Below are 13,084 nucleotides of genomic sequence, written 5' to 3' on the forward strand. Positions count from 1 at the left end.
TGTGACAAAAATAATATTGTTGTAATTATTATTATTTCAATTTTATTTGTGAAATGAAATTAGTATGACTGAAAAATTGTACAAACTCATTGTGTGTTTATGGTAGTTATTGGGAAACTCATTCATTATGTAACAATATGGCATTTTGTGAGACATCCCTTCCCTCCCTTTAGATAATCAATTGTAACAAAAATCAATAGAATACACATGAAACCAAATTTGATAGACTATATAAATGTTTCAAAAATGTGTTTAGTAAAACCCCCTCCGAAACAAAGGTCTGGTAACGGCCCTTGCATGTTTAGTTTTAAGTTCCTGTCTCTGGGTTTAAAAAAAAGGGAAATTTCTGAGCTTCGGGTGGGGGGAGGGGGGCAGAAAAACATCTGAATTTGCCCCCCTTGGATACGCCTCCTGCCTAAATCCTTCTTGCTGTACCTCTGCTGCCCTAAAGACGAGAACCCCCCCCCTCCCCAAAAAAACACACACACACACACACACTAAGACCCTTTAAAATTACCGTCCCCAAAAAATGTCAGGGATGCAGTCAGCATCCTGACAGCTTGATTAAATGTACACTTGTATTTTTTTTTGAGCAAACATAAGCTATTGCTTATTGTTTTCACTTGACAGGTAGTTGATGTCCTTTGATTTTATCTTTCTATGATTATAATGCAAATTCCTCTAGTGCACGAGCCTTCACAAGCATGTCCCTCCTCCTTGGTGTAAGGGGCCATCCCCCCCTTACCCCCACTGCCCACTGGCCTCCGTGAGCATGCTCTTTCCCCTGGGCGGTGGCGTCCATGTGCCTCGGAACCGAATTAACGACCTAATCAACTTTACACTATCCCTTTTACGCGAAAACAGTATCCAGCACACAATATCTAGCATAAATCACATACAATATTTGAATTTTGACGTCTAAGATTGCGATAAAAAGCCATTAATTGAAACAAGAAACCGACAAGTACGGTCCATCGCAATTCGTGATTGCGAAAAACATAATTTGAATTCAAGACTTCAAAATTCCTACTAATTTTAAATTTATTTTTTACACTCACTCGATTGTATTTTTTTAACGTTGAGCGAACGATCTCCAATTGGCGATATTTCTTCTGCACTGAAATAAGTTTCCCCCTACCTTTCACAGCAACCCTACTGTGCAAGAGTTGTTTGGGTAACTGAAATGCTGAAAAGGCGATAGAAGAAAGTTGTCTGGGGTCCATTGAGGATTGCGAGGCGGTGCGCCCAGAGGATGGAACGGCGGCAAAAAGCCTTTAAATGGTTTAAAAACCTTTGCATTGCACTTTAAAAAGTTCGTGGAAAATTTCGGATTGATCTGATTCCGGCGCACGTGCGTTAAACATGTTGCTGTCATGTTGGAAAAAATCGCGTAAACTCGGAGTAATATGCGGTACATGGACGCTGCAAACACGATGGTGCCTGTTCCGGCTTGTTCCAGCGTTTCTGTAAGCAACGGTGAGTGGTCATCTATCAATTTTTTGGTAACTTATCACCGTGCATCATTTTGTGTGCCACGAAAAATACTTTCGATGAGATTTTGCATGATTCTCGTTTGCATTAAAATCTTGTTATGGCCCTATTTGCTTGTAATAACTTTTGTTTACAACCCTTTATGTTCAGTATATGAATTCCTGGTGCAGTCTATTTGTTACCTAAAAGTGCGGGGATTTACCGTCTGGTCAGGGAGGCTCATGTCTTCTTTGAAGCGACCTAAGATAGTTAGAAACTGCGTTTTGGGAACTTCAATTTCGAGAAATAGCGCTGAAAGAACCCCAGTCCCCTCCCCCCTCCATTTCCCCCTCAATATTACACCTTTGGATTTGCATGGTCATATTTTTGTAACCTAAAACCCGGAGCTGGATCCGCCTTTTGTGCAGGGGTGCCCAAATGGGTGAGTTATGCAATGTCATTGTGAATTCCCCAAAAAATTCCTTATTCGGTAAATTTGACGACAGAATTGCAGTATTGCATAAAAACAAATGTGCTCGTGCAAATGTAATATACAAGATTTGCATTAGTTTTCTTTATTCTGTGTCAAATATTGATTAAAATTGAATACATATCTTTTTGTTAGCCATTCATTAGTATACAACCCAATTACACTCGGTCATTCAAAATAACTTCCCTTGTTGTTCATCAGTTATCTAAAAATGTTAATTTGTTTCTCAATAATCAAAAGAAGTGATTTATCGTTTAGTCTCCCCCCCCCCACCCTCGTGTTTTTCGTGATGCTCTTATGTCTTTTCCCACCAGATGTAGTGTGCGTGCTTCTATTTTGTCATTCGGAATTTCATTCAGTAAATTGACAGTTTCTTTTACAAAAATAAAAGAACGGGCCCCCCTACCCCTGTATCCAAATTTATCCTTTAAAAGAAAAAAGAGAGAGTAATTAATTTATTTCATAATCATTCATGAAGTAACTAAATGTATTTTTGTTATTGATGTAATTTTTGTTAAGCTGACATTATATTGTTTATGTTTCAAATTTTAGAAAGGGTTCTTTTTTGGTGGCTATTTAATATCATACAACAAACTACCTTGCATACTGCTTGTAAACAAAACAATTATATTTTTATACTAACAATTTTTTGAAGATTTGAAACTGAAAAATCCTGCTCTGAGCTGAATTTATTGTGCAACTGCTTTACATTTGTTAAGTAAGCAGTCTGTCCTCGCAGAGTCAAACAACTCTTACGGCATGAACTTCAAGTGCCTCTGTGTACGAATTGACAACGTTTTTCAAAACTATCAATTTAAAAGGACGATAGCTGTATGTAATTTTGCGGTTAGAAAAACTGGAATACAATTTTGTGGGGTTTTTCTGTAGCATTTCTCTAGCCTATTTTAAACCTCATCTTTGTCCAAATGACGCTTGCAAGCACTATCAAATAACTGTGTGCTTTATTGCCGTTGTCATAAAATAATTCTTTTACTTTGAACAAGGAACTGAAATTAATGATAGCTCTATGTTGTGTCTGTAATTGTTAAATTTTACAAACAAATGGTATTCAGTAAAATAATGAATGCTTGGTATGGGGTTATTCACAAATGTCACACTTTGAGGGGGGAGTGAAATTGTGAGTTTTTGACAAGGGGGGAAGGAGGGGGTAACGAGAAGTGTGACATCACTCATTTTGGTTGAAAGGTATTTTTTACTGCAAAATGTTTACGTAACACAGCGTGGCAAGAGGTAAGGGGAAGAGTGACATTTTGTGACAAGGAGTGGAGGGGGGGGGGGGATGGAGAAGGGATCAAATGTTGAAAAAAAAAGTGTGACACCATTTATGGACAGCCCTTAAGTAGTGTTAGTTTGATTTTCACACACAAAGGTTTTGTCTAAATCTCAATTTTTAAAATTAGCAGTCAATTCCATTATGCATTGAACCAGCATTTTACGTATGTGACTAGTTATTGAACATGAATCCAAAATGAAAAGCAGGAATTTGACCTGGAGATTCGTATAATCAATCATTTGTTTTCGAAACAAATAATTTAAAGCAAATTTTGTGAACGCTTGAGGCAATTCAACGCCTCTGTGATGTTAACTCTAATCGGAGGGCGGAGTAAAGTTAAAAAAAAAAAAAAAAAAACTCAAAAGGAGTACTCAGTACTGCATACGGCTACTACAGTTTTGGAAAGCGTATAAATTAACTAGTGTAGAGTATCTTTTTACATCTGTGTTCAATTTACGATTTTCCGGCAAACTGATGACTTGGAACTAAAATGTCCCCCCCCCCCCCAATCTTCTCAAACAAGACTAGAGTTGAAAGTAATTTCATTATAGCAATATTTGAAACTATAAAACAAGAAAGAAGGTAAAAGTAGGCTTTTTGCAATTCATGCCCCAAAGCCAGTATCGTAACAAAGGGGTCTAGCGCCCTTGGCGACTGAAAGAAATTGTGCCCCCCCCCCCCCCCCCCAGGGTCGTCCACATGGGAAGTCAACGGAGGTCATCCTGACCTCCAAAATTTTTTTTGGAACATATTGATTAATTGATTTGACAAAATAGGAGACAGCATTGTAATTTTTTGTCTTATTTTCTTTTTACTTCCTTTTACAAAAAAAGTATTGTATTCGCGAAAATAAATTTTGACTCAAAAATCGACCTTAATTTCCATTTTACTCACCCCCGAATGAATGTTGAGTTTTTTCCGACTCGACCGAACGTGGATAAGTGCCTAAAAACGTATATACACGCGAAATATCAATTTTGACGATTCCCGAGTTTTCTCTTGACGTCTATTGTATGTGCGTATGTATGTCGCATAGCCCAAGAACGGTATGTCCTAGAAAGTTGAAATTTGGTACGTAGACTCCTAGTGGGGTCTAGTTGTGCATCTCCCCGTTTGGTTGCATTCGGGTGTTTCTAAAGGGGGATTTTGCCCCTTTTTTGGAGGGGGGGGGGAATCATTGTTAATTTCGATGTTAACTTAAGTGGTATTATAATTTGGCGATATATCGCCAGTATTTTGGTCGCCAAATTTTGTCACCAACTTGACTTTTTTTTTTTTTTTAATCTGGTTTTAATTTGGCCATTATTGGTTATATTTAGAGAGTAAACTATTGAATCACATTAAAAATGGCAATGGGGAAATGACTTTAAATTGGAGTAAAAAGAAGTCATGTGATGCATACATCAGCTCGTTTAGAATTGTTTTCAATGATGCCCAATGTTCCTTCTCAGATGTTATGTATGTGTAATGTGTGTATATATATATTTACTCCTCTAGTTCTTATTCTTCCGAGTTCTTTTTTTTTTAAAGCATTTTTCAAATTCATTGATAAAAAAAAAACCTCTTATTTTTTTTTAAATCTCGAAATGCCCCCCCCCCCCCCTCCCGCTGGCTGCTGCGCCCCTGGCGAGAGCCACTCCAGCCAGCCCCTAGTTACGCTACTGCCCAAAGCAGAATGCTACTAAATTTGCGACGTACGTCGCAGAACAGATGTCTGAGCTGCAGAACAATTCTGTTCAAATGAGAGAGGAAAACTCAGACAAATTTTCTGCAGAAATTCTACAGATTTCAGTGAAATTTCTGCAGATAATCTGCTGAAACTGCAGATTTTCTGCAAATATCTTCCAACTCAAGATAGAATTTTGCACAAGTTCTGCAGATTTCTTTAAATTAGAAGAAAATATAACGATAATTCGGCGGAAAAACTCGCAAAAAATGTTGAATTCGATAAATCATCTGCAGGAACTTGAGATTTACTTTGAACTTAAAGAAATCTGCAGAATTAGTGCAAAATTCTATCTTGAGTTGGAAGATATTTGTTTAAAATCGGTAGTTTCTGTGAAAATTTCATATTCTAAATCTGAAAAGATTCTGAGTTTTATAGTGATTTTGACCCCCATTTTCCCTACTTTCCCAATCGATCATCATCCACTGCTAATTCCTCCATAAATGTATGTTTTGGAAACATGCCAGCATTGAAATACGTCCATGGCCGAAAACTGCATGTGTTTGAAATTTCAATCCTTTTGTATCCTGAAAATATTTCAAATATTTAGAAAGTTATGAAGTGTTTTCTTATATGCTACCCTAACTCGACTCACTTTACTAATTATTTTAGTTATTTATTTATTAGTATTATTTTAATTGATCCTTCATGCCGTGTAAAATTATCCCCCCCCCCAAAAAAAAAGGAAGAGAAAAAAAAAATTTAAAAAAAAAAAAACGTAGTTTGACACTTAAGTTCGAATTTTTATAAAATTTTGTATCTTTGCTGTTTCTTATGCATTTTGGAAAGCATTTTAAATGTTTTTGGAAAATCTCAATTGGTTTAGGTTTCACAGAAATGCATAGCAACAGTGAAGTTTTAAAAACTAAAAACAAAAACTCCTGTATGAAACAATTTTGATTTATTTAGGGCTCCGGATTTGTGGAAAAGGTTACGCTGGTAGCTTGTCTATACAATGCTTGAAGTACTTGCAGACCAATTTGGTCAAATGATTTTACGTTGCAGAACATCGTCCAGTATTTTGCTTTGGAGCAGGTGCCAAATGAGTTTAGAAAATTGGCAATCTTAGAAAATTACTTTTTATAAAAAAAACTAGCTGTACCCGACGCGCGTTGCTACGCCAACAAAAAAATACATCATTATACTGATTTTCATGACAATCGGTTGAACGGGGCAGAAGTTGCTGCTCTGCAGTGCCACCTGGTGGCGAGTGGCTTCAATGAGCATATTATGCACCTTCTCCGTGAAAAAATACATATATATAGGAATTTTCATAATAATCGGTCCAGGTATCAAGTGAAGCCGTGACTATACTCAAATTTTGTACTCACGCAGTTTGCAAGATCAATCAATCGCTAAAAATATCAAATAGAAAAAGTTTTAAATCCCCCCGTTGCATGAAAAGCCATAAAACAAAGAAAAAATTTATTTGTTCAAACTCAGTCGAAATTTAATATTTTTACCTAAGTTTTCGGTTGCTTGCTCATACAACGATACGTCGCGCTCTCAATTGATCCTTGTTAATGAACTTCTACAAACATTTCGAAAAAATAATAATAAATAATAAATCCTCCAAAAATGAATTATTTATTTTAAAGAATAGATGATTTCAAAATTTTGGGGTTAAAATTTGTAACAATTCAATACTTTCTTTTCACGAATTAAAGATCTGTTGCTGAGTCGTCAATCCGATGGGAAGCAGTGTCACATCAATTTAAATAACTCGATATTAACTGGCTAATTTATCAGGGAGTTTGTTTACCTTTGTTTTCAGTTCGACCTTTAGAAATCTTGCGTGACACTATATTGCTTTTGCAAAGATTAACGAACTGGTTTTGTAATATTGCTCGTTATGGCTGTTTTAGTTCTTTTGTTTTTAAACAACGAGAATAGAAGGCTATCTACTCAATTTATAAAGATACCGTGAGGTTCAAGTTTTGGATTAGTTATCTTTCTTTGAACATTTATGACAGCTAGGGGGCTTCGTCCCCTGTTCGCCAACGCTCGCCCACTCCCGAGAATTGCTTTGCGTTTGTACAGTGAAACCTGTGGATAACGATACTGTCTATAACGATAACCTGTCTATTACGATATTTTTTTAGGTCCCAACAGTATTGTTGTAGATAGGTTTTACTGTATTTCGTTCGTGAAAAGCTAAATTGATCGTTTGCTGGGATAAACTTGATTAAAATACACACCTAACAATGGGGTTGTCTCCATCAGTCAAAACTTAGTCATTGAAGTTGATGGAGGACATAGAACGAAAAAAAAATTTTATTTTCAAAACGCTTAATTTTTAATTAAATTTTTAAACTGTCTGATTTTTCAAACAAGGCATGGTGTTTATGACGTCACAAGTCATGAACTTTGACGCGTATTCCACTGGCGCGCTGAATTCTTACGCTTGCTGTCTTCCACGTTCCAGATAATGATAATCAAGTAGCGAATTAAATATTGCGCTCTACGCTTGCTATCAACCATATTATTGCCACTACATGTCAGTAAAGAAGCGAATTAAATATTGCGCTCTGCGCTAATGGCATCAGTGAATGGCATTTCATCTCTTGTGATGGTCATGTGCAGAAGCGTAAAAAATGAAATTGAATCTGCGAACCAATTAAAATAATTGTTAAAAAAATATTAAACTTTGTCAAATCCAATGTTTTTAAGCATATTCTTTCAGAAATAAATACTTTTAAAGTTTCGGAAACGACACTGAATGAAAATCCCCCCTCCCGTAGAAAAGGAATTTCATTGAAATATGTATTACATTTTGAACAAAAAAAAAAAAAAAAATATCCTTCCATGAAGGAAAAGGAATTTAATTAAATACGCGGTATAATTCAAACGAAACACCGAGAAAAAATAATTAAGTTATAATTATTAAAGCAGCATTTAATTAAAATACGCGTTTAAATTTCAGTTAATTGAAATACGCACTACAGTGCAATCCCCTCCCCCATGAAGAAAAATAGTTCAATCAAAATGCGCATTATTCGTTAAACATAATAAAAATTTCCCACTACCCCCCCCCCCCCGAATAAAAAACATTCAAAGTTGTGCGTACTACAATTCGAACAAAATAAAAATCCAGTTTGAGCTTTTTTAAATTTTTAATTTCTTTTTATCGGCGGTAAAAATTTGTGAAAAACACGATTTATTTTATTCTTTTTGTCGTACATATTTTCAATACGTAGCTCTAAAATTTGTAGAAAGTTCAATTATATTCTATGTAATCTGGCCTGGGTCCGCAGAGCTGGGGGGGGGGGGGGCGCATGTCCTTGAATGGCACGACGGCCCAAGAAATTGAAAAAGAAAAAAAAAAATAGAACTGCGACTTAGTAATGTTGCAAATGTACAATGCTGGCCTTTGGGGAGGGGCCTTACAGATTTTGTTGCAGGGGAGAGGGGAGGGGCAAAATTTATAGACCTGGGTTTTTATGTAATTTTTATATTTTGAGTCATTATGAAGATTATTATTATTATTTTGCGATTAGATTAGCAACAAAAATAGAATGACTACATTCAATACTTTTCAACTGATTTCAGCTCACATGTTTTATATAAGTTTTTGTTATGTCCTAAATTTGAAGTAAAAGGAACAAAATAGTTTCTTAGAAGAAATAAAAATAGACTTAAAATGAAAATAATATTGATCTCTTGTTCATTTTTAACATTCCCCGTAATATTGATTCCCAGTTCATTTTTAACTTTCTCGGAACCGAACTCCCCGAGAAGAAACAGACTATTATTGTGTGCTGACTTTTCCCGAGAATTGAGAAGGAGAGAGTAGCATGAAAATCATTGGCGTACTCTTTTCGTAATGACTTATGCCAGTGGTGCTCAACCTACGGCTCGCGTGCCTCATGTGGTCCGCGAAGGTCATCCATGTAAACCCGTTGTAGTGTTCTGTTCAATATTACCAATCGAAAACTATTACGTAATACTGAACAGAATTTCCAGAACAATCAATGATATTCATTCGATAATATGAATGAAAGATTGTCACAAATTTCCAGCCAGAAGGTCAGAAATTGGTTTTTAAAAGACTGATTGAAATTGATAAAATATACAAAAAAAAAAGTAATGATAACAATTCTTGGTTTGCAGTTCTTCTTTCTTTTCCGAGTTTTCGTATGTTATTTAGGAAGAACAAAAATTAAACATATTTAAATTTTATATGCGTTCTGACTAGGAGCGTGCTCAGGGAGGGGGAGGGGGGGGGATACTCGTGCCCGAGCCTGAAGAAGGCCCGAGATTTTTAAAATAAGGGGTGAAATATATGTTGGGATGTATGGGGGGTGGTAAACAATATGGAGGAGCCCCGTAAAAGTAATTTATTGACGGGAACCCAAAATTTCTGTGCTGGTTCTGGCCCGCAAGAGTCATCTAAATATGAGGTGCGGCCCGTGGGTGAAAAAAAGGTTAGGCACCCCTGAGTTTTAAACAGTAACAATCAGAATAAAAGACACTTTAATTAAAAAAAAAAAAACTTTGGGAACATTAAATAACATTTGTAGATAGTATTGGAAAGTTTTTTCATGTGCTCAGCGAAGCTGTTCAGCCCTGTAAGCTTAGGGATAGAACATGGAAGTTTGCAGTGTTTTCAAATTAAAAAAAAAAAAAAAAAGGAACTGTAGTTGCCTTGAACATTAAACGGATAAAAGCTAGAGATTAAAGACCAATCTCGGAAGATTAATATTATTTTCTCAATTTTGGTTATTTGCTGTTTTCACTTAGTTGTTATTTTCCTACTTTTTAACTCGTTTATGTCTTGATATCTTGAATTTTCGGAAACCGCTGTTGTCTAACCTTTGGTGAAGAAATTGTCAAACATTGCTTTTTGTCAACGAATGACGAAAGTACCTGTGCCCTCTACCTTTTGTATTTTCCTATAAGGAAGGGGCAAGTTTTTTTTCTTTTTCCCCTCCACGTGGAGCAACCTTAGATTATTGAGACTCATCTCAATGGTCTAAGAAGGGAGCAACCGCTGATGCAACTGAAAATATTTTCTCTCCCCCCGTGAAATTCTTCCGAAATTGCATATCCGGACGCATTAAAAATAAAAAGTATCATGACTTCTTTATCTTCTCCGGAAACCGTTCTCTTTGGTCAATGTTATCGGACTGAGACCGGTTTGACAACTGCCTCAATGTTCGGCAGAGGTCTCTTTTGTTGTAAGTTATTTTTTGATTTATTTTTTCTTTTTGGGGTATTCTTTTCTTTGAACTTTCTATGTAATAACACTGACGAGTGGCTTAGAAGGAAAACTTTGTTTTTCTTAGTTACCGTGTTTGGTAGTGTTGATTCGCTTATAAATTCGACGCTCCGGTGTAGCAGCAATTTTACATTGCATTTCATATTTTCAATACTCATGCTCACAATGCTATTCCGAAAATGTAAGGGACATTTCTATACACATTCTCTTTGCAAAGGTTAACATTTAGCGGTTTTTTTTTTATTAAACCTTTTTTCATTTAGAATTAAGAAATGCCGCTTGTTTTCAGTCCTAGAAATTCAAATCCTAAATTTCGGTGAATGTTAAAGTTATTATTATTTTGTTTGCAATTTATATTTTATCTATATCAAATTGATTTCAGTCGTACCAAAAGTGTTGCGAGTGCTCAACATACGTCACACGTATCTTTGTACAAGGAAGTATGTACTGCACTTACGAAACTTCTATTACTTCGTACAAGGAAGTTGAAATTGAAACTTTTTGAAAAATAATCATTCTTTTACTGTATCAATAAAAGATATTAGATTTTTTTTTAGCAGAATTGTTTTTATCTAAAATGTTATCCTTCTAATCAAGTTTAAGTTTAGATCTTACACATTTTTGTTTATAGTCGAAAGCATTTCTGGAGTTGGCTTCGTGTGTCACCCATCTCTGTTGTGCAACTGTTATTTCTTGTAATCTAGGTCTGAGTCAAAAAAAGGAAAAAATTATCAGCCTCAAAATACTTGCAAACACACGATAAAGCAATCTGTTGACTTGAACGAACGTGTCGCTTTTTATTTTTAACTTCAGAAGCGGGAAACGAAAAGTCATGAATGTCAGTTTTGGTAGATAAAGTACAAGCTTGGGTTAATATTGTGTGCTCACTAGTGCAGCTAGAATTTTGATCTGAGGAGGGGGGGGGGGGGTCATGAGTCCTTATACTACAGATTAATTATCGTACTAAAATTTGAAACATGGCGAAAAATCATGAAATATGGGTCAGGAGGGGGGATTAAGTCCCCCCCCCCCCAACAAATCGTTACCGTATGTTCATGAAAAGGGTTATGTGCGAATGTTAAGTTTTATATGATTCAAAGACAAGTTAAAGAGAGATTGCAGAATGCAAGCCCCCTCCACCTCGTTGAAAAACCCCACTTGTTTTTAGCGTCCAGCAGTAGAATTTTGATTGTAACTTTTGAAGGGGGGGGGGGGGAGTGGATTTAGAAATTGCGGCCATTTTTTTAATTGACTCGGTTTATCTGTTCTCACTCTTGTGGAAAAGTCGAGTTGCTGCAATACGTACTGTCCAACCACGGAGTGCAAGGAATTTTCAAATGTCCAGATAAGATGAATCTATCTGAATGAGGGGGAAAAGTAAAAATTTGATGCCGGTATTTCGCTCATTTGAATGAGACTCTGCTTCTGCAAAAGCTGGCATCGCTAAAAAAATAATAGATTCGTCCATTTCCGACTGTAAAACGGATGTTTGTCTTTCCATACAATCCGTGGTCAGACAGTATGTATACCAATCGTGCACAACCTTCTTACTTCCTTTTACAGAGTAAGGGAAGAAAACTTGTTTTTTTCAATTGCTTTTCAAAAAATGTTGCTCGCGCTGACTGTTTAACCCCTTAAAGCACGAATTTTATTCGAAAAAACCGGGGGAGGGGAGGGAATTTCTCTCTTTTTTTTGACAAAATGAGTATGTAGATGTAGTGAAAGTGATTTTTAGCAATTTCAGTGAAATAATGAGGGGAGGGGGGGATACGAAGTTTGGGTGAGTGAAAGTCATAATTTTTTTTTAACAAACTAGGTGTAAATGAGAATTAAATAAATACCTTTGGGCAGAGAAGTAACAGTAAATCAATGTTTTATCGCACAAAATTAGCAGATGAATGCCGACACACGTGTTTCGAGGTTACAAGGAATCCTTTTTTCAATTCAAAATAGTGAGCTTTTGAAAGCAAAGACATCCGGATGTCTTTGCTTCCAAAATGCTTGCAAGGAGAGCTGCGGGGTCGGAGGGAAAATGAACTCCGTATCTTAGAATTTTAAAACCTCGGACTCCTTTACCCTAAAGCAGTGCGGGAGATAGCTGAAACTATCCAAAAAATTTCTTTTTCGGCACAGTTTGACTATTCGGCGAATTGGAAGATATTGGTATAGAATTGCGTCCCCCCCTTTTCCTGCTTAGGGGTCATTCATTAATTAGACGTAAGGATGATTTTGGCAATTTTTGACCCCTCCCCCATGTAAGGGTACGTAAGATTTTTCATACCCCTCCCTCCTATCCTTACATAAGATTCCATTTTATTTTTGAAAACAATAAAATGGTCACTAAAACTCCCAGTTTGACGCAAATCAAAGTTTTTTATTTTTCAAATATATTACATGCTGCGATACTAATCAAAAATAAAACATTTCATACATAGTTCAATTCGTATATTATATTTTACACTATTCATTCTTTGTAAAACAAGTAAAACACAGCTCATCCCAATACGTTTTTTACCTTTGATTCTTGCCAAACCACTTGACCGCGCGATTTCTATTATAAAAAAAAAAAAAAAAAGTCTTGGGGAAAATATTAGTTTAGAATTAGTCCCCCCCCCCTCAAAGTAAGACTATGAAGAGATTTTTCTGATGCCCCTCCCCCTCGGGATCCTTACGTGATTAATGAATGGCCCCTTATATCTTCTAATTAGATGTAGGTTTGTGTGCATTATCGTATTTTATTTACCATTTGGTAAAATTTGAAGTATCTTTCAGCAAATTGAGAACCCCCCTCCCCCACACCCTTGATACTCAGCTTGGATCATCGAAGCGTTTTAGATTTCTTTGTTTTGTCAGTGTCATATTTTGTAAGTATTGCCGACTAATAGT

At 36.1% G+C, this 13,084-nt stretch overlaps 1 protein-coding gene across 1 annotated transcript in view; it reads left to right on the forward strand.

The window, feature by feature from the left end:
* The first annotated feature begins 1,243 nt into the window (after positions 1-1,243).
* Positions 1,244-13,084, forward strand: part of LOC129234161 (uncharacterized) — a 47,990-nt gene continuing 36,149 nt past the window's right edge. The window contains exon 1 of the mRNA XM_054868075.1: positions 1,244-1,476. Coding sequence (XP_054724050.1) covers positions 1,407-1,476 — 70 coding nt within the window. The 5' untranslated portion in view covers positions 1,244-1,406. The remainder of the gene's footprint in view (positions 1,477-13,084) is intronic.

Source organism: Uloborus diversus, chromosome 1, assembly GCF_026930045.1.
Source record: "Uloborus diversus isolate 005 chromosome 1, Udiv.v.3.1, whole genome shotgun sequence".
Taxonomy (NCBI): Eukaryota; Metazoa; Arthropoda; class Arachnida; order Araneae; family Uloboridae; genus Uloborus; species Uloborus diversus.